The following is a 21750-nucleotide window of genomic DNA, read 5'->3' on the forward strand; positions in this document are numbered from 1 at the left end:
CACAAACAGTGAAGCAGGGTTGCAGGTGTCTTTCCCTCACTTTTTTTTTTTTTTTAAATCAGAGCACTGATCAACTCTGGCTTATGGTGGTATGGGGGGATTGAACCTGGGACTTCAGAGTCTCATGCATGAGTTTGTTTGCATAACCATTATGCTGTCTGCCCCCGCCCATCTTTCTCTCCCCTCTCTATTCCCCATGCCCGTTTCAATTTCTCTGTATAAAAAACCAAAGTAGGGGAGGGAATGGCTGCCAGCAGGCACCGAGCCCTAGTGTTAACTAACCCTGGTGACAATAAAAAATAGAAAATGTGTCAAGAGGCCTCTCAGCAGTACCCTTCATACACAGGACCTTAGTTACTCAGCACTACAAAATATCTTTTTTTTTTTTTTTAATGAAAAAAAACCAGTGTTCACTGTGTCGCTAGTGCATGAGTTGGGACCATTCCTCCTTTCTGATTTCCCTTAGAATGTAGTTACTTTCCTGCAACAGCATGAAGATATGTAAATTAGTTTTCTGGATCATTCTCTGCTGGTTATACAATCAGAACCAAGACATGCCTAAATTGCAAAGACTTTTAACTGTCATTTTAAGCATATCTCTGGATCAGGGTTTGGAAATCTGTCCTCTGTGGACTTCAGGCCTAGTATAATTTTTTTTGTAGCCAAGTTTCTGTAACCGAGAAAGGTTTTTTTTTCCCCCCTCTATGGAAATGTATGAGCCACAGGAATGATGACCATCCACTGTAGGTCCTAGGTCCTAGACATAGTCATTAATCCTTAAAGTCAGTGATGGCTCTTTAAAAAAAAAAAAAAAAAAAAAAGATTTTATTTATTAATGAGAAAGATAGGCGAGAAAGAACCAGAAATCACTCTGGTACATGTGCTGCTGGGGATTGAACTCCAGACCTCATGCTTGGCAGTCAAATGCTTTATCCACTGTGCCATCTCCCAGACCATGGCCCTTACTTTTGTCATGATTATCTGTGACAAACAAAAAATTCTTTTAAGATTTGGTCCCTATCAGTCTTCCTTGGTTCCTTTATTTAATTTTTGAAAAAAATTCTGACTATGGGAGTCGGGCTATTGCTCAGCAGGTTAAGCGCAGGTGGCACAAAGCACAACGACCAGCATAAGGATCCTGGTTCGAGCCCCCAGCTCTCTACCTGCAGGGGAGTTGCTTCACAGGCGATGAAGTAGGTCTACAGGTGTCTTTCTCTCCCCCTCTCTGTCTCTCCCCCCTCCTCTATCCATTTCTCTCTGTCCTATCCAACGACATCAATAACTACAATAAAAAAGCAACAAAAGGGAATAAATAAATATTAGAAAAAATTTTTAAAAATAAGTGACTATTTGAGACATTGTAGAACAGGTGTGTGATACATTTACAGTCGTAGCTGCCAGCTTAGTTGAACAATTTCCCTGCTATACCAAGTTTAATTAATTTGGTGCCACATTTAGGCTGTCAGGCTTTGAAAAGGCCTACTGTGTGGGGGAGATAAAAAGGTGGATGCCAGGGAGTCGGGTGGTAGCGCAGCAGGTTAAGCGCAGGTGGCGCAAAGCACAAGGACTGGTGTAAGGATCCTGGTTCGAGCCCCCAGCTCCCCACCTGCAGGGGAGTCACTTCACAGGCTGTGAAGCAGGTCTGCAGGTGTCTATCTTTCTCTCCCCCTCTCTGTCTTCCCCTCCTCTCTCCATTTCTCTCTGTCCTTTCCAATAACAATGACATCAATAACAATAATAACTATAACAATAAAACAAGGGCAACAAAAAGGGAATAAATAAATATATTTTTTCAAAAAGGTGGATGCAAACTGCCTCTGTCTAAGCACATAAACATCTCTAGCCATCAGGGAAGAGTTGTGGTGTTGGTGTGTAAACTAGTTGGTTTTCAGGGTTTCTTTTCCCTTTTTTTGAATTTTGCCTCCAGGGTTATCACTGGGGCTTGGTGCCTGCACTATCAATCCACTGCTCCTGGAGGCCATTTTTTCCATTTAGTTGCCATTGTTGTTATTACTGTTGTTGTTGGGTAAGACAAATCAGGGAGGAGGGGAAGACAGAAAGGGGGAGAAAAAGATAAGACATCTGTAGACCTACTTCACCACCTGTGAAGTACTCCCTGCAGATGGGGAGCTGGGGACTCTAACCAGAATCCTTACCCACATCCTTGCGCTTTGTGCCATATGCATTTAACCCACTGCACTACTGCCTGAAACCCCCAGGGTTTCTTTTTTAAAATATTAGTAGCCCACATTCATATGCCGGTTCTGTGCAGCTACTTGACTAATTGTTACTATGTTAAGGAGGGCCAGAGAGATGTGTTGATGTGTTCCTAGGACTCTCATCCCTTTTCACAGGTGACTATTTTCACTCCTTAGATGTTAGCAGTCTCCCTCTCTTGAAGCAAAGGGGGTCCCTCATGGGCACCTTCATATTCCCACTCCGTGACATCTAGAACCCTGGCTACCACTTCTGAAAAGTGGCTGGTCTTAGATTTAATACTGAAAAGCCTTCTAGAACTTGATGATTAGTCACTAGTATTTATTTAGTTAAATTCTTTTTCCAGAAGCCTATCTCATCTTTAAACCTCATGAAAGCCTGTTTTAGATACACTCTCTGAATGTAATTATCGTAGTGACAGTATTGAAACTTTTAGTATTTTTTTTAACATGGGAGTTTCTCTTTTTTGTTTTTGAGCCAGAAAAATTGAGAAGAAAGGGGGAGATAGGGAGCAAGAGAAAGAGACACTTGTGACACTGCTTCACCGTTCATGAAGCTTCCTGGCTTCACAGGGGACTAGGGACTTGAAACAATATTGAAACTTTAAAGGTTAGCTTTTTAGAAAGTGCAGAAGCTGGCTATATGGTCTTTTTCTTTTCTTTGATTTGCATGCTTCTGTTTGTACTGTATAAAATGGATAATATGGTCTTGGACCCAGCAACGGCTCAAGCTTATTACATAGAGTTTCAACAAAATTGCCTGGAGAAAAAGAGGATTTTCAAGTGCATTTGGAGAAAGTAAGCATAAAAAGAAAGAATTTTAGCTGTATCATAGACCTGCCCCCCTCTTCCCCTCCTCCTCCTCCTTCTTTCTCTCTTTCTCTATCAGTCAGTAACCTTACAGTATTTTACAAAATTATAAGATTTCAGGAGTATGAAATGTACCATCTCCCATAACTACCATAGTTCTTAAAAAGTCTGAGAGACAGTTTGGTGACTTATTTTCGTTAAGTCCCTTTGCTTTTGATATATGTATATTCTACAAAGGAGGAAAACCATCCAGTAGTTGTCCTTAACTTCTTAGTTCACTTAGCAGTCTTCTTCAGTTCCATGTATCTTGTCTCATGCATACAATCACATCTTTATTGATTACTAAGTAGTATTCTTTTTAATATGTTTCCTGTAACTCCCCCCCCCCCCTTGGCTAGGGACAGAGAAATTGGAAGTCAAGAGGGAAAAGGAAGACAGAAAGGGGGAGAGAGAGAGAGAGACCTGCAGCCCTGCTTCACCGGTCACAAAACTACACCCTCCCCTTGTGCATTATAACATATTCGCTCAGTCAGGTGCACCACCACTCAGCCCCTCCCACAGCTTCTTTATTGAATCATCTGTTTTTGAACATCTAGGTTGCTTCCATATTTTTGGCTTTTGTAAATAGGGCAGCTGTGAACATAGCACTGCATACATCCTTTCAAATGAGTGTTCTCATGTCCTTTGAATATACACCTAGTGAATGGTATTGCTGGACTTTTGGGGTATTTCCATTTATATTTAAGAACTCTCCAGGGGGGCGGGTGGTAGCGCATCAGGTTAAGCACACTTGGCGCAAAGCGCGAGGACCACCATAAGGATCCTGATTTGAGCCCCTGGCTCCCCACTTGCAGGGAGGTTGCCTCCTGAGCGGTGAAGCAGGTCTGCAGGTGTCTATCTTTCTCTCCCCCTCTCTGTCTTCCCCTACTCTCTGGATTTCTCTCTGTCCTATCCAAGAACAATGACAGCAGTAACAACAATAATGGTAACAACAACAACGATAAGAAACAAGAGCAACAAAAAAGGGAAAAAATAGCCTCCAAGAGCAGTGGATTTATAGTGCAGGCACCCAACCCCAGCAATAACCCTGGAGGCAAAAACCAAAAACTCCCTATACTGTTTTCCATAGGAGTTGTGCCAGTTGGCATTCCCACCAGCAGTGTACAAAGGAACCCCAGAGTTCCTTTCTCTCCACACTCCCCATGACATCCTGCCTATATACTGTGCTTTCCAGACAAGGTAGAACTTTGTCCATACACACTCAGATACTCTGGGTAGTAAATCTTAACCATCTTTTCTATTCTTTGAAATGAACACTGAAAAGGGTCTAAATCTGAATTGAGTTTATATCCTTATGGCTTCTAAATTTATTTTGAATCCCTTTGGCTGTACCCCCTCCTCCTCCTCCTGTCCCAGGCATAGTTTGGAAGAACATGGGGACCTTCAAAATCCCCCATTTGTAAATGAAATTAACCCAATACCTGCCTGAGCCAGGCAGGATTCCATGTGGCTGCTGTGGGCCTCTGCTGCTTTAAAACAAATCCACACTCCTCCACAGTTTAAAGCAGAGGCAGAAAGCCAAGTCTGATACACAGCTGAGAGTTAGAACTTGTTTTTCTGTCACATTTCCAACTGTCTCCCTCTGCCCCCCCCTCCCCCCCTCTCTCTCTGCCCTGTTAAATTTTCTTTTGAGTCAACATTTTGAGAGGAAGGGGCAAGAAGGAAGCATTGGATGGTTGGTACTTTCTTTGTTGGCTTCAGTTAATGCTAACCAAACAGTTTCTGCCTAAGCAGAATGTGGCATGTAAAAGGAGCTACCTACAGTGTTGAACAATGCAAAATACTACCTTGCCCATTTTGTCTTTATTTGTTTTGACTGCAGTAGAACTTGCTCTTCCACTGTTTTGAAGTTTGTGTTCTAGTGGCGGGAGGGGGTAACTCAAGGGCTTTTTAAACTGTTCAGCTTGCCAGCCAGTGAAAAACTCACAGTTTAACTAACATACATCTCCAACACAGAATTTAGTGGGACAGTTTTAACAGTGCTCCCCCATGGTGGTGTTGGGTCTGCAAAGAACTTGAGGTCAAACCGAATCTGTGGAGAGATTACTTTGTCCTCCAATCCTCTGGTTATTTTAAGCCTTGGCACCAAAAGAACATTTGGCCAATTCTGATGGGATTCTTCAAGTTTTGAAAGAAAGTGTGTTGTATACTGTGGAGAGCATTGATATGACAGCATTTATAATTTTTCATCTGTTCTGCATATGCTTCTGAAATTGGGAGGGAGGGGCATAAAGTCTGTGGTATTGGTGTCTTTCCCACTCGCTACCTCAAGAAAAACAAGACAGAAGAATATTGTTTGGTAGCATTCCAGTTAACTGGCTTCCTGAAATACATGACCACCGCTTTTAACCCCCTCGTTCCTGTGAGTGGTCTTTTTTTCCTTTCTTCAAAGGTCCGTTTACTTGGAATTGAACCTACGAGAGCATGTTGTGAAGACTGTTGAGCCTTTTTTTTTTTTTTTAAACTTTTTAATCACTTCCCCCAAACTGAAAAGCTATCAAAGAGGCTGTGATTTCCTAATTCCCATCAGTTTGGAGAACAGCTGTGCTGAGCCTGGGCCCAGAACATTTGTCAGAGGTCCCACCAGGGCCTGAGAATCTGTGGCCCTGTCCCACACCGCCCCCTCTTCCACCATCCCCCCACCCACACACACATACTCACCCGAGGGCGATCCCTGAAGGCAAGACTTGCTAGGGCAGATTTCAGGCCCTAGATTTACTGCCTTGGGCCCTGGGATCTCACCTTTCAGAATATTTTTCTCCTCTGGTTTGAAGCAGTGGCAGCCTAGGCCTTTAGTACTGTCTGTACATGCCTACATTCACATTTACAAGCATAGCAAGTTCTTACATTTGCTGACCTCCTCATTATATAAAATCTCGACACTACAAACAAACTAACAAGAAGTTCCCTATGGAGCTCTGTGAGAGGCTGAGACTTTAAAGAGCAGAGGCCACTTGCAGTCTCTCCAGCATGAGCATTGCTCTGGTCTATACAAAGAGATGGGCAAATTTCCCTCTCGCAGGGCCTATTTATACTTCTAGCCCTTCCAGTGAGTGTACAGAACTTTCCCTTTGGCAGGTAGTTGAGAGTGTGTGTGTGTGTGTGTGTGTGTGTGTGTGTGTGTGTGTGTGTGTGTGTGTTCTTTTTAATGTGTCCCCTCTGGACCTGCTTCCTTTCACTCTTATGTGCTCTTTCCAGCTTACTAAGCTTAATATTTCTCCCCTGGACCACCAGAGCAGCCTCAGCGGTGGGTGTCCTTCCCCCTCTGGTTTGGTTTCTTCTTTTTCCATCTGCTGCCAACTACCCCTCCAGCAGCCAAGACAGCCCCTGTTCCTGCATGTATTACCTAGGGCAGTAATGAAGCACAAGTAAATCTGATCCATTCCATTTCTCTGGAATCCTGTGAGTGTCCTGAAACAAAGCTCTGGGGAGAAACTCAAGGGAAACATATTCTCATATCTCTTTTGAAGATAATAAATTCTTAGATAAATTCAAGCCCTAAAAGGGTAGGATTTTTAGTTGGTTGGCTGTTCATATGTTAAAAACTTGTACCACCTTCCTGTTATTATCTTGTCTTGGTTCAATAAAATTATTTAAGAAAATATGCTTTTGTAAGGTCTTAAATTCATATGTGGCATATGGGCTGAGTAGTGATTGTAAAACTCATGCCAACTCATTGAGTTCACACCTTCCTAGCATGTTTTTTCTTAGTTTCTCTAGGAAACTTATTAATGGCATCAATGATTGTGCCAATATTTTTCCTAAATATAATATATATAAATATTATTCACTCCCCATAATGACCTTGGGTCCATATTCCCAGAGGGATAAAGAATAGGGAAGCTATCAGGGGAGAGGATGGGATACGGAGTTCTGGTGGTGGGAATTGTGTGGAGTTGTACCCCTCTTATCCTATGGTTTTGTCAGTTTTCTTTTTATAAATAAAAAAATTTAAAAATATATTACTCACTGCTCCACAAGAGTCGGGGAGAGACAGCATTCTCCCAGTCTTTTACAACTAGAGGAACAACTAGAGGAAAGTCACCTCTCAACCTGATAAAGTAGCTCTGCTCCAACCAAGACCCACCTCTTAGTAGACTAGAAGAGAGTGTTTTCAAGACCTCTGCTATTACTGCTTCCAAGCTCCCTAGCCTCTGAAAAGAGGGAGAGGGAGAGAGAGAGATGGAGTAAATATTAAGTATTTCAGACTAGAAATAAGAGTATGCCTGTTTGTGTTCTTATTGGAGCAGTTCCTTTTTTTATTCACTTAGAGGACCACTTTAGAGGCTATGTACCACTTATCTGTGTGAGAGTAAAGGGATTGAAAGCATAGTTTGTTTTTTGGTTTTTTTTCTTATTCTCCCTTAGAGTGGTATATTTTTCAACCAATAATTGCACCCAGAAGCACTTATGAAGACATCAGCTAGATTTATATGAGATTAAATTCATTTTCACTTCCTTTAGCCCAATTTTAACCAGACACTTAACACACTTGTTTTCCTGTGTTCCAAGCTATTTTCTGCGATTAAATTTCACTTTCATTCATGGTCCACCTGAAGCCATAAGTCCAGTTCTGGTATTTGAAGATTCCAGTAAGGCCAAGTACTTGGCAGTGCCAAATAGCCCAGTTAAAACACAGATAAATGTTTCATCTGAAATAGAACAAGCACAAATAGTTAAGTGCATAATCTTTAGGAAATGCTACTGTTTGAAAACCTAAGTGCAGCACTTGGCTAGGCTGTTGGGCCTTAGAAAGAGAGGTCTGCATGTGAGCTAGACTGAACCTTGACTTTCCTCTTTGTTCATTTCATCTTCATTTAACTTTTTGTTTTTCTTGATGGAAGGATAGAGTCAGATGCCTCAACATTTTGATATTTCACAGTAAATTTTAAACTCTGTTGCCTTTTAGGTGTGGAAAGGTTGATTTGTAGCTGCTATCTTTCTCTTCCTAGTAGACCTTGTGGGTGGTAAAGATCTCAGAGAGCGAAACATTAAAAATGAATGAGGAGAACTAGAGTAGTTTGTCTGAGTATGGAGATTGAGAGGAACTGGGTGGGGGAGGTTTAACAAAAGGCATTGATGTTTTAAATGCACAGAAATGCCATCCATCAATAATAAATGATGTGGCATAGAACAGATGTGCCAAATTGAGTTATTACGGCATATGGATCTGATCATGTGGGGTGGGGGTCGAGTAAGCAGCATGACTGGTGTTTTCTAATTATCTGTTTGAGAACTTTAGAATACAATTTTGAGTATCCTGTTTTTACATGCTTGGATAGCTGCTAGTTAGAAGTGTAAATCATTTTGGAATTTCCAAAGAGATTTAAGTAAGAAGTACAAAGAATGGATAGATTTTTGCTTTTCTGAAGAGGTAGACAAAAATCTGAAAATGTATTCCTGACCCTTTATGGATCCGTGTTTGCTTTTTAAAAGCTGGTGCTATACTTGGTTTAAAGAATGATAGATACTGCATTACAATACTTCAGTATGTGAAACTACTGCCCTTCATTCTCTGTGCTGATATATATATACATGCAGTTACCTCTTCAGTGCATGCTTCAGCTGTAGAGAACCGTTCAGGAAGCTCTCCTCATGCTTTGAGATCTGTTTGACTCAAGGCTTATACCTATGCTCTGTGAGAATTAGTTCACCCAAAAGAATAATATTGACTTTGTTGTCTTAGGAGAAAACTCACTCCTAGAAAATCAGACGGATAGAAGACTTGTTCCATAAACTGGGCTATTCTGTAAGTGTAGGTGCTAGTACTGTAGTGGGGGGGGAGGGGAGGAGTTTCCGTGATATTCTGGAGATGTGGGAATTTGTGTCACAGGCAGAGAAAGTGATTAAAAGGACTGCCAAATGGGGAAGTGCTTAATGGAAACAATGGAAGCTTGGTGAGACTTGTGAATCCATTCCATTCATCCTAATCTTGACCCTTGCTTGCCTCTTTGGAAACATATTTGGAATTGGATTTCTTTGCTTTGTTGTCCCAACAAAACTAATTCCTCTTTGTTTTTCCTAAGGTAACCAAAAGAAAAAAAAAAAAAAGTACTCAGTTCTTCATAGATAATGCCAAGTTGGATTAAGTTTGAGCCTTGTTAGACTAGAAAGACAAATTACTTAACTGTTGGAAAAGAATTTGTTTAGTCTATTACTGTTATTTTTGCCATCTGTATTAACTTGCAACTATTTCAGATGAAAAAACTTACTTGAGGGCTGGGGAGCCGGCATAATGGTTATGCAAAAGAGTTTCATGCCTGAGGTCTGAAGTCCCAGGTTCAATCCTCAGTACCACAGTACCACCATAAGCCAGAGCTGAGCAGTGCACTGGTCTGTCTGTCTGCCTGTCTCTGTCTCTGTCTCTGTCTCCCCCCCATGTGTGTGTGTGTGTGTATTTTTTTAATAATTTTTTTTTTAATTTTACTTGATCTTTTCACTTCCACAGGTCCTAGTTTGAGATACATATATATGTATGGAGAGAGAGAGAGAGCCACTCGTCATGCTGACTTTAGAGCCACCAAATAAATCTGTTTTATAGTGCCATTAGATATCCAGCTCAAAATCCCATTCTCTCTGGAAGGCCTTATGGTTGGATGCACAACAAATTTCCTGAAATCATCTCTGGTACACCTTTTTGGGGTTGTTAAGAAGGTGTTGAAATGTGAGAAGGCTGGTAGTGAAATTAAATTGTGGCTCAGGGTAATTAGGAAGGGAGAGAACCAAGCATTTTTATAGTACATTGTCTGGCTTTTAGTTGCAGCTGCAAACAACGGATATGAATTTAACCAGTTGCTACAGTGCAGCTGGTTCAGATCTGGCTTTATAACTGGCTGAAGTAAAATGAAATGGCTGGAAAATTCCAGTCAAGTAACACCAGTGGGAACATGTGGAATTAAATAGTGTGAGCAAATGCTGGCCGACTCGGGGAAGAAAACTTCAGACATAAACTTGAGGGTGGTGGTGAGGACTTGTAGAGAGAAGGGTGAGGAAAGGGGGGTGGACAGCCTTTTGGGGCCTTTTTAACAAGGGTCTATTGTTTTGATTAGTTCCCGTGCAGGAGGTAGAAGGTTTCCTTCATCTAGGATAATTTGCAGCATGTTTGGCATGTCTACTTTCCTCCTTGACTGAAGTCACCTGATACTTTTTTTTCCCCCTCAAGAAGGAAAAATAAGCTGTTACCTCAGTTACTGACAATGGTGCAAATCTCAAAATGTAGTCTCTCAATCCCCGCCCCCCTCTTTTGGGACAGTTTTCCCACCTGTTGTGACCCAGCGGCCTCATCTCTTCATAGTTGACTTCTTTCCACCACCTGTCCAGACGTATTGAGCCTATTGGCAGGGACAGTACCAGAATGTTCAGCATTTTAAAATGTATCTTCAGTTTTACTAAAGTGAAACCGTGTCTTAGTATCAGTGCTTTCTCTGTTGAAGTTGGGGAAATGAGAATTGACTGGGGAAATTCTTTTCTTTTCCTGAGGAGTTAAAGGGCCAGAGTGCTGTGTGGGGAAAACATTTGCTGTAACTAGGTTTAGGGTATTTATTCTCTGCCAGTGCTTAAGAGCTGTATTTGCCAAGTGATTTCCCCGTCACAGGGATTAGCCAGTCATGTGAAACATTTGATTAAGAGACTTAGAGAAATCTTTCCTGAGGCACATGATTGGTAGCCCTAGCCCTTGCTGGGATGGCCCCCTCCTCAGTTCTGCTTTTGTTTGGGGTTGAAAAGTGATGAGTCATGAAATGGTGCTTTTATAGTCCAGTTGTTAATTAAGCCCCTCAAAGTTCTGAGTCTTTTTCCTCAGTTCTATGCCTTGGCACATCTGCTTTTGAAAGGAGATAAGATCTGTAAGTTATCAATAAAACTTTGCTGAATCCAGAGCCTAAAAGTTGTTATATCTCAGAAAAGATAATTTGCTGAATCCGGAGCCTAAAAGCTGTAATATCTCAGAAAAGATAATTTTGTTGTTGTTGTTCTGGATGCCATCCTCTGGATTTGTGTCATACTTTCATTCACTGCATAGTACTTTTTTATTCTCCCTAACAGTAACACCATTCATTTTTGAGGCAGGGGGAAAAAAAAAATGGGACAAGTTTGGAATTTCCATTCTGTAGTCATTTAAATCCAGGGTGATTTTTTTTTTTTACTACAGAAAAGCATGTCAGGGGCAGAAGTAGATAGCATAATGATTATGACTGTGCAAAGAGACTCTCATACCTGAGGCTCCAAAGTCCCGGGTTCAATCCCCCGCCCCATCATAAGCCAGAACTGAGCATTGCTCTGGTTAAAAAAAAAAAAAGAAGAAGAAGAAGAAGAAGGAAGGAAGAAAAGAAGAAAAAGATAGGATACGATGTCCGTCCTTTCCTGTAAGACTTAAAACTTAATACACATTTTTTTTCTCCACAGATCACCATCATCTTCAAAGCCCACCGTGAGTGTACAGATCAAAAAGTATACCAAGCTGTGACAGATGACCTCCCAGCTGCCTTTGTGGACGGCAGTACCAGTGGTGGGGACGGAGATACCAAGAGCCTCCGTATTGTGGAGAAGGAGAGTGGCCGTTATGTGGAGATGCATGCCCGCTATATAGGGACCACAGTATTTGTGCGGCAGCTGGGTCACTACCTGACCCTTGCCATCCGAATGCCTGAAGATCTGGCCATGTCCTACGAGGAAAGCCAGGACCTGCAGCTGTGTGTGAATGGTTGCCCCCTGAGTGAGCGCATCGACGAGGGACAGGGGCAGGTGTCTGCCATCCTGGGGCACACACTGCCTCGCACCTCCCTGACGCAGGCCTGGCATGGCTACACACTCGAGACTGCCAATGCTCAGTGCCATGAGAAGATGCCAGTGAAGGACATCTACTTCCAGTCCTGTGTCTTTGACCTGCTCACCACTGGTGATGTCAATTTTACTGCTGCGGCCCACAGTGCCTTGGAGGACGTGGAGGCACTGCACCCGAGGAAGGAACGCTGGCACATTTTCCCCAACAGTGGTCAAGGGACGCTCCATGGAGGGGACCGTATGTCTTTCAGTCTGGGACTCACATGCTTGATCTTTGTTGTGTTTTTGTAGGGGTTGTCTTTTGTTCTCTTTTTATTTTTTTTATTATTATTTTTTGTCTATAACAAATTTTTAAAATATATATTGTCATAATATATTGAGTCAAAGAGTATATATGTATATACCATGTATATGACAGGATGTTTTTCCTGGGGTGACACCCACCAGGTTGTACATACTGTGCTTGACTGTTTTCACGTATGTTGGATGTAGTGTTCTTTGATTGTATTGATTTTGTTTTGCAGTTTTGTGAAATGTTTTATAATGTCCCTGCTCAGGGACCTGTTAGAAAGCACTTTATTTTTTATATATTAAATATTTATGTGTGTACCTGGTTAGTATATATAGTACATATACACAGACACCATAACACAGCATTCCCTTCGAAGATGACCATCGAAGTTTCTAACTATTCTTGGCTGTTTCCGCCTACCGTTTTCATTGGCTACTGATTTATTCCCTCCTATTGGAGCTGCTTTGTCCTCGGCCCTCTTCCTCCACCCTTACTGAATTTGAAAGGCTACTTAACTCCTCTACTGTGCACACATGTTGAGTTCTGCTAGACACTGATCTGGGAAACCTTCTTCCTCTTTATTTGATAGCTGCCACTTTCACCGAGGGTGGGGAGAATAGTACTATGTGATTCACATTAACTAATAATTGTTGTATTTGAGCACTTAGAATAAGTTAGGTTGAACCATATGAAACTGCTGTTTTGTTTTGTTTTTTAAATAGGTCAAAGCAGGCTTATGGTGGCAATTTCATGTACAAATCCAAGCATTTTTGCAAGACCCAACTAGCTCTCAGACTTTTTCTCATCTTATGCTCCTATTTTAATAATACTCTCCCCCCCCTTTTTTTAGACCAATTCTGCAATGAACAAACATGAAAACATAAATTATCCCTGTTGTTTTTCTTTTTCTTTTTTCTTTTAATTTCTGCAGGCCCGCCTTCATAGCCATCTCTTCCTCGATCATATGAGCCCTGAAACGCCAACTCTTTCCCCAGTAGCCCCTCCTTAATCTCACTTTATATAGCCAGGGACTTGAGTTTTTAGGTTCTTTTATTAATATTGAGGCCCAGATTCCATCACAAAGTGTTCCATCCTCCAGCCTCTCCCCCCTCACCATTGTCTTCACAGCCTTTGACATATTTGTATGCCAGGCTAGCAGTGACAAGAAATCTTCCTTGACTGAGCTGGTGCCTATTAATCCAGATGTTCTCTGAGTAGAAGGGTCTCTCTTTTTAATCAGATATATCCCCTCCGCCCAGCAAACATGGGCATAGATATTACCTAATTGCCCATGTATCCTGTTGAAATCCCTACAAAGTAAAATATTTTCCTTTCTCCTATGACTCCATCATTAACCTATACTTGTAAAAGGAAAGATGCTTAGGGCAAGAGCAATCACTTGGGAGTTGGGCAATAGTGCAGCAGGTGGCGCAAAGTGCAAAGACCGGCATTAAGGATCCCGGTTCGAGCCCCCGGCTCCCCACCTTCAGGGGAGTTGCTTCACAGGAGGTGAAGCAGGTCTGCAGATGTCTCTCTCCATTTCTCTCTGTCCTATCCAACAACAATGAAATCAACAATAAAACAAGGGCAACAAAAGGGGATAAATATTTTTTTTAAAAAAATTAATCACTGTGAAAGTGAGACCTGGTATTAGTGTTATTACATAGTTATGTCTAACATGTACCTTTGGTTCTGAGAAATGGCATAATTTGTATTTGACGTTAAGTTTTCGTAAATGCAAACAAAAGATAGTGAACTTAGATACCTTAGTAAAAAGAATGAACCTAAATACCATTAGTGATCTAGATCAAGACTGTGCTTAGTTTTAGTTGGCTATACCCCATTGGTTAGTTGGCACTGCCAGAGCCCCGAACTGCCTGGAAAGAGGACATCATCTTTCTGACTGTCTTAGGTCATCTAGTCAGGCTGCAGCTGTGGACTCATCTTGCAGTAACAGACTGCTCCAGCTTCTGCATGTGAGAGGATTAATCTAGTGAAAATAGGGAACTACTGAAGACATTCTTTTTAACAGAGATGCGATGCCAGAGTTGAAATTTAAATGTCATCCTTTTATAGAAACTGAACTAAGAGCCTCTCTCCCGTCAGCTCCAAACTGGCTGCTTTTGTTCACCTACAGAACCATGTAGCAGCTTTAGAAGCTGCAATTTGCTAGTGATTTTCTATTATCACTGAGTAGAACAGAGGTGGGTAATAGAACATGTCTAACCACTTTTTGTGCAAACAGTATAAAAGGGAATTAAAAAAAAATTTTTTTTTTTTGCTGCAGTTTTGGGGCTTAGAATGTATACTATTCAACACCACTGTCCTTTCCAAGGTAGATAAAAGCAAATCACCTTCTAATGGAAAAAGAAACTTGGGTGGTGGTGTCATATTGTTGAGTTGTAAAGGGTGTATAAAAACATCATAAAACCAGTGCTACTGTCAATAGTACCTTTAGATTCTTCTGTTATGTCCCTATACAACATGGACAATCTGCACTGGCAGGTGTTTTAGAAATGCAAGTGTTGGGGCCAGGTGGTGGCGCACCTGGTTAAGCGCACATATTATAATGTGCAAGGACCGGGGTTCGAGTCCCTGGTCCCCACCTGCAGGGGGAAAGCTTCATGAGTGGTGAAGTAGGGCTGCAGGTGTCTCTCTGTCTCTCTATCATTCCCTTCCCTCTTGATTTCTGGCTGTCTCTATCCAATAAATAAAGATAATTAAAAAAAAAAAAAAAAAGAAAGAAATGCAAGTGTTTCTTTAGAAAAAGGCCAGGTTTATTTTTCTCCTGTTTCCTCTCTAGGATTTCTAGAGAAAAATGCTACTTGGACATGTTGGTTCTAGAAATCCTTCTTAAAAGGGTTTGGGGATCATACCAACACATGAATTGGCTGTAGCTGTTCAGAGTCTCCTGAGGGAGATTAAAACTTGGGGGTAAACACTGGTTTTCACAGATGCTTCCCATGGCTGTTGTTAAAAAGATTCAAAACGATTTTTTGTCCTCTTTGTGATGCTTAAGTCCCCACCCCCAGTGTGTTGAAGCTTTGCAAAGAAAAATTTAGATGTGATTCATAGATATATAAGTATCTGTGTAAAAAACAGTGAGTGCAGTGTGTAAATACTTTAAATTATGCTAGAAAAATAAAGTTACATACCATGCTGTGGAATGTTTGTTCTGTGATTATAGTGACACCTGCTGGGACAACTGAGAAGCACAGGAGCAGAGGGGGCTAAGGGTACAGTTGTACAAAATCCTTTTAATTACTAATAAGTGATACCACCTGCCCACAAACTCACTTATTTTCTAAACTATATTACTTGTGTAGTTTTCCCTTTCTAATTTTAAGCAAATAAGCCAGTATCTTTGTGGCTGGTGAAGTGGTAGTATCCTAAAAGTCTAACTTCACTAACAATTTTAGCATTTCACAGACATAGGGCCAACACTTTGGTTCCTTTAAGACAGCATGGAGTGGGGCTGGGTGGTGATACACTTGGTTGAGCACACATGTTACAATGTGCAGGAACCTGGGTTCAAGCCCCTGGTCCCCACCTGCAGGGGGAAAGCTTCACAAGTAGTACCTCCCCCTTCTCTCTCATTTCTCTCTGTCAATAACAAATAAAAATATAATTTTAAGAAAAAAAGGAAAGACAGCATGGACTGTGCTCTGTAGACTCCCTTGGTGAGGAGGATCTTGAGAGCAGGGCTTTCTGGTTTGGGAAATTTGTAATAATTCTACTTCTTGGGTGTTTATATAAGGCCTTTATTTTTAAATCACACCCCCCAAAAAATCCAGATTGAAAACAGGAAGACATTATTACTACTAAATTGCTAGATGAAACAAATTCCGATTGGGGAAAAGATATCAGTAATTGTTTTTTATTAATGATTTAATAATGACAAGATTATAAGATCCTGTAATCATTTTCTTTTTTTTAAGATTTATTCATTCCTTTTTCTTGCCCTTGTTTTTTTATTGTTGTAGTTATTATTATTGTTATTGACGTCATCTCTGTTGGATAGGACAGAGAGACATGGAGAGTGGAGGGGAAGACAAAGAGGGGAGAGAAAGATAGACACCTGAAGACGCGCTTCACCACTTGTGAAGCGACTCCCCTGCAGGTGGAGAGTGGGGGCTTGAACCGGGATCCTTATGCTGGTCCTTGCGCTTTGCACCACCTGCGCTTAATACACTGTGCTACCGCCCGACTCCCGATCATTTTTGAAATATGTTAAATCCTTGCACTTCAGTAGTAGTTCAGAACAAAGCAGGAAAATTATACCTGCTCAACTACACACGCTCACAAGCCTATGGAGGGTGATACAGCCAACTGAGTACCTGGTGCGCAGATTTGTGCTGAAAGTGTCAAAAGCTGATCTGCATCACGGTGTCAGTTAAAAGGCAAAATTCGCCAACATACCGTTCTATTCACAACCCCCCAGTTTTTGTAGGAATTAAAATGAGCAGTTATGAAAAACAAATGTGAGGTTTTTATTAAATAGTACTCGAACCCTACAAAACTAGGTAACCAAAGCATTAATAGCTTGCCTTCTGGAATTAAGTCCTGACAATCCAATCTTTGATTGCTGTGGTCCTTTTGAACAAAAATGCCTTGGTACAATTTTTCTCGTATCTCCATAAAGAAAAGTCTTTGTGAACCAAAGAGTATCTTCCACCCCCATAGAGAATGTGATGAAGATAATATTCAAGAAAAAGGAAGCCGTTCACACAACTCTTTATTACTTCACTGCCTACCTCACCAAATTGTCTCCGCCTCCACACCTTTACTGTGTGTCTCAAATGGACACACAGTAAAGTCATATTCACAGGCAGTGAAGCAGGTCTGCAGGTGTCTATCTTTCTCTCCCCCTCTCTGTCTTCCTCTCCATTTCTCTCTGTCAATAACAGCAATAATAACTACAACAACAATAAAAACACAAGGCAACAAAGGGGAAAATAAATATAAAAAATAGAAGAAATATCAGGGGAGTTGGGCAGTAGCGCAACGGGTTAAGCGCATGTGGCAAAGCACAAGGACCAGCTTAAGGATCCGGGTTGGAGCCCCTGGCTCCTTACCTGCAGCAAAGTTGTTTCACAAGTGGTGAAGCAGGTCTGCAGGTGTCTTTCTCCCTCTCCGTCTTCCCCTCCTCTCTCCGTTTCTCTCTGTCCTATTCAACAACAACCACATCAATAACAACAGCAATAATAACTACAACAATAAAAAAATAACAAGGGCAACAAAAGGGGAAATATTTAAAAAATGTTTTAAATTTTTAAATACTCTTTAAAAAAAAAGAAATATAAAATATAAGATTCTCAGAAAAAAAATTAAGATTCTCAGCAACCTGTCAAGTTGGGAATTTGGGTGGATGTTTAAAGGTTGGAAAGATGTCAAATTATCTGGGGATATGGGAAGAGGGGTGACAGTAGAAAAAGCAAGAACTCACAAATGGAACAGTAAGTATGAAATGCGTATCGTTTGCATTTGAGATCACAGGACCTTTATTAAAGGCTTAGTTGTGTGAAAATATGCTATACATTTTACCTTAGGGAAGGCAGTACTGCATAGTGGTCAAAGTTATGACTAACACAACTCTGAATTCAAATCTACCAATTTCAAGAGTTTTCCAGGCTCTCTGGTATACCCAATAATATTCCTCCTATTTATTTATTTTTTATTTATTTATTCTACCATGGCTATTCTTGGGTTCATGCCTGCATGGCTCCACCACTCCCAGCACTTTTTTTTTTCCATAAGTGGGTGAAAGATAGGAGGAAAGAGGGTGGAGGCTATATAGCTTAATGGTTATGCAAACAGCCTCTTGGGCTGGAGGCTCCAAAGACCCAGGTTCAAGCCCTCACACCACCATAAACCAGAGCTGAACAGTATTCTGGTTAAAGAGAAAGAGGAGAGAGAAAAGTCACCACAGTACTGTTTCACTGCTCATGAGGCTTTCCCTTTAAACTGGTAGTCCCATGTGGTGGCCAGGGGCTCAACCCCAAGTCCTCTCACATGGTAAAGTGTGAACACTACCAAGTGAGCCATTTCCCAGCTCCCTGTTTCCTCCTTTCTAAAATAGGGGCTCTAGTGATCCAGGAAGTGGCACAGTGGATAAGGCATTGAACTCTCAAGCATGCCGTCCTGAGTTCAATCCCTGGCAGCACAAGTACCAGAGTGATATCTGGTTCTCTCTCTTTCTTTCTATCTTTCTCATAAATAAAATATATATTTTAAAAAGTAGGGGCTCTAATAGAATTCCATGCATCAAATATTAATTGGGAGGATAAAATACGTACCCACACCTAAAGTTCTCAGCACAGTACTAGCTTGGCGGTCAATATACATTACCCAAAGCATACCTGAGATGGAGAATTGTATGTTTACTTTTGGAAACTGGCAAACTGCTGAGCTATTCATGGAACAAAAATTTGCATTCATGATACCGTGAACATTACAAATTTGAGGACTGAGCCAAAGTTTGACAGACACCTGAGCACAGACATACCCATGAGATAAATGAACTCTTTTCAATTACTCCTAAAAGAGTCAGTAAAACTACATGCAAACCAATGCAAACTAGGTGACTTCACTTGTCCCTGTTACTGCCCCAGAAATCTCAGTATAAATTTTTTTATGATCCTACTAAAAATACAATCCTGACTCCTGTGCTATAATTTTTCATGTTCAAGGACTGTGGAGATTCAGGGTAACACCGGGTCATGAAGTAGTATTCAGACTAGATTGGTAATATTCTTCTCAGAATTGCCTGAAATAGAAAAATGAAGAGAGAAAAAGAGAAAGAAAGAGACAAAAAAAAAAAAAACCAATTTTTTTTTTCCGTACTAACTTGAAAGAGGAGCAGGAGGATAGAAAGAACCAGATCATCACTTTGGCATATGCAATGCCAGGGGTCAAACTCAGGACCTCATGCTTAAGAGTTCAGTGCTTTGGGAGTCGGGTTGTAGTGCAGCGGGTTAAGCGCAGGTGTCGCTGTTGTATGCTTTACATTGGTTTGGTCTAGCTCTCCCCCTGCCAGGAAAATCGGTTTAGTCTTGCTAGTTTCGCGGGCCCGCTTGTCCCCGCCCCAAAGAACCTGGACAGAGTTTGAGACTTCTTGGCGCCGCCATGTGAGAAGGATGCAGGAGAGTTCTGTTTGGTATTAGTTTGGGTTAGTTTATGAATCGTTGTTTGTGAATAAAGAAATACAGCTTCCCGGCCCAGCCACGTGTCTCTGGTCATCTCTGTTACCCGCCCGTGAAGCCAGCCCGGATAAAATAACATATGGCACCCAACGTGGGGCTGGACCTGCGCATCTCTCAGATAAGTGAAGACAATTTGGTTACCTATGCACTATGGCCTTCTCTTCTGCTTGTGAAGAGATCTCCAAAGGCCTCTGCCCTTTCTTCACGAGACTGTTTTGCTGTTTCTGGAACATTTATCTCTGGACCACTCTGGTTTCTGACCAACGCCAGCCCGCAGGAGCCCGCTTTCCGCTGCATGGCACGGGGCACTGGGCGTGGGCTCCCTCCACACTGCTCGGCCGCTGGGAGCAGGGCAGCAGACATGGCAGGGCCATGGGGCAAGGCCGTGACAGCCTATCGTGGCCGCCACCCCAGGGCACTTCGGCCCACGCCTTCTGCACGGCTGGCCCGCCCGCCCTCGTGCTATGAAGTCTGGACAGATCCTGGTCCCCCCGGAGACCTCGGGCTCCCTGCTGAAACTGGGCCCCCTGGCTGAGATCTCCAGCTTGGGTCTGAAGGCAGACGAGCTAGAATACGCAGATTCCTAGAAGTGGAGCTGCGCAGGAAGCCACCTCTGGATGGTGACCCCTCCCCCCAACAACTAAGACAGTACAGATGTAAATTCATGTTTAAAATGACATGTCTTCGTAACAAAAGTTTCTCTCCTTGTATATTGAAGACCATGTGTATGTGTGTGTTTAAAGTTTGGTAACATTAAGGTTAAAAATGTAACTTTAAGGCTATATTCTTACCAGACAAAGTTAAATGAAAAAGGTTTTCAACGTAATTCTCATAAAGATAAAATTAACTTACATTTAAAGTCTGAGGTAAAAATTAGTTAACAATCAATATATTTTAACTAAGTTGGTCAAAACAAAACCTGCTCACACCTAGGGTGTGTCTCCATCTTAAATGGGTGTAACAAAAGGTTAAATAGACTTGTTGATACGTAAAACTCTCGATTGCCTTCCCTATTAGAAATGGTAGATTACACAATGGCTATGCTAATGATACTCCTGCCTGAGGTTTTCTTTCCTTGATCCTCATGTTTACCTTTTCACATTCTATTGTTTAAACTTTAACCAACCTTAAAATCATTCTAAAAAAGACTTCTAATTGTAATAGTTATCAATTGTGATAAACTTCTAACCTGCTACAAGTTTGTTTCATAGTAAGTAAATTGCAGCTGTCAAGTTCTCTACAGAAAAGCCGAATTCCAGCAGCAGACCTTCCTCATACAACGTTCCACCCCCTGGCATTCTTCCATGGACATCTGCTTTCGACTGGCACTCCTATTGGACTCACTGGTCTCAAACACTGACTGCAGCCAGCTGCCTTTGGGACTCTAGGCCGTTCCCCGCCCCCATGCTAAAAAAATGCCCATCGAGGCAAGTACGCCCCCCAGAGGCAGGAAATGTTTTTTTTTAAGCTGATAAAGTTTTGCCCACAGAGGCAAAAACTGGCCCCCTCAGGCCTTCCCTTGGCAGCACACTGGTTCTTGTTACTCACTTACATGTTTCTCCATGTTTGTGCCAGTTTCTTTTTTGAAAATGCCTGTACGATATAGGTTTCTGTTCACCCCACAACCCTGATACTGTGGTCATTTAGTTTAAAAGAAAAGGGGGAATTGTTGTATGCTTTACATTGGTTTGGTCTAGCTCTCCCCCTGCCAGGAAAATTGGTTTAGTCCTGCTAGTTTTGCGGGCCCTCTTGTCCCCACCCCAAAAAACCTGGACAGAGTTCGAGACTTCTTGGCACCGCCATGTGAGAAGGATGCAGGAGAGTTCTGTTTGGTATTAGTTTGGGTTAGTCTATGAATCGTTGTTCGTGAATAAAGAAATACAGCTTCCCAGCCCAGCCGCATGTCTCTGGTCGTCTCTGTTACCCGCCCGTGAAGCCAGCCCAGATAAAACAACATGTCGCAAAGCACAAGGACCAGTGTAAGGATCCCGGTTTGAGCCCCCTGCTTCCCACCTACAGGGGAGTTACTTTACAGGCAATGAAACAGGGCTGCAGGTGTCTTTCTCTTCCCCTCCTCTCTCCATTTCTCTCTGTCCTATCCAGCAACGATGACAACAATAATAACTACAACAATAAAACAACTAGGGCAACAAAAGGGAATAAATAAACATTAAAAAAAAAGAGTTCAATGCTTTATCTATTGTGCTATCTTCCAGGCCAGAAGAAGAGGCTTTTTTTTTTTGCAGCTGTCAGAGTTATTTATCCAAGTGTGCAAAGTCTTGATTTTAGTTCTAGTTCTCTGATATTAAGAATTTTTTCAAATGTAAGTGGTAAGAGCAATATTATAAGAAATTGCATACAGACACTCAAAAAGACAATGTGAAAGACA

At 41.7% G+C, this 21750-nt stretch overlaps 1 protein-coding gene across 1 annotated transcript in view; it reads left to right on the forward strand.

Annotated features, from left to right (window-relative positions):
• Positions 1 to 15326, forward strand: part of RGMB (repulsive guidance molecule BMP co-receptor b) — a 32096-nt gene extending 16770 nt beyond the window's left edge. The window contains exon 5 of the mRNA XM_060201202.1: positions 11490 to 15326. Coding sequence (XP_060057185.1) covers positions 11490 to 12158 — 669 coding nt within the window. The 3' untranslated portion in view covers positions 12159 to 15326. The remainder of the gene's footprint in view (positions 1 to 11489) is intronic.
• Positions 15327 to 21750: the final 6424 nt, after the last annotated feature.

The sequence above is a fragment of the Erinaceus europaeus genome, chromosome 11, assembly GCF_950295315.1.
Source record: "Erinaceus europaeus chromosome 11, mEriEur2.1, whole genome shotgun sequence".
Classification (NCBI taxonomy): domain Eukaryota; kingdom Metazoa; phylum Chordata; class Mammalia; order Eulipotyphla; family Erinaceidae; genus Erinaceus; species Erinaceus europaeus.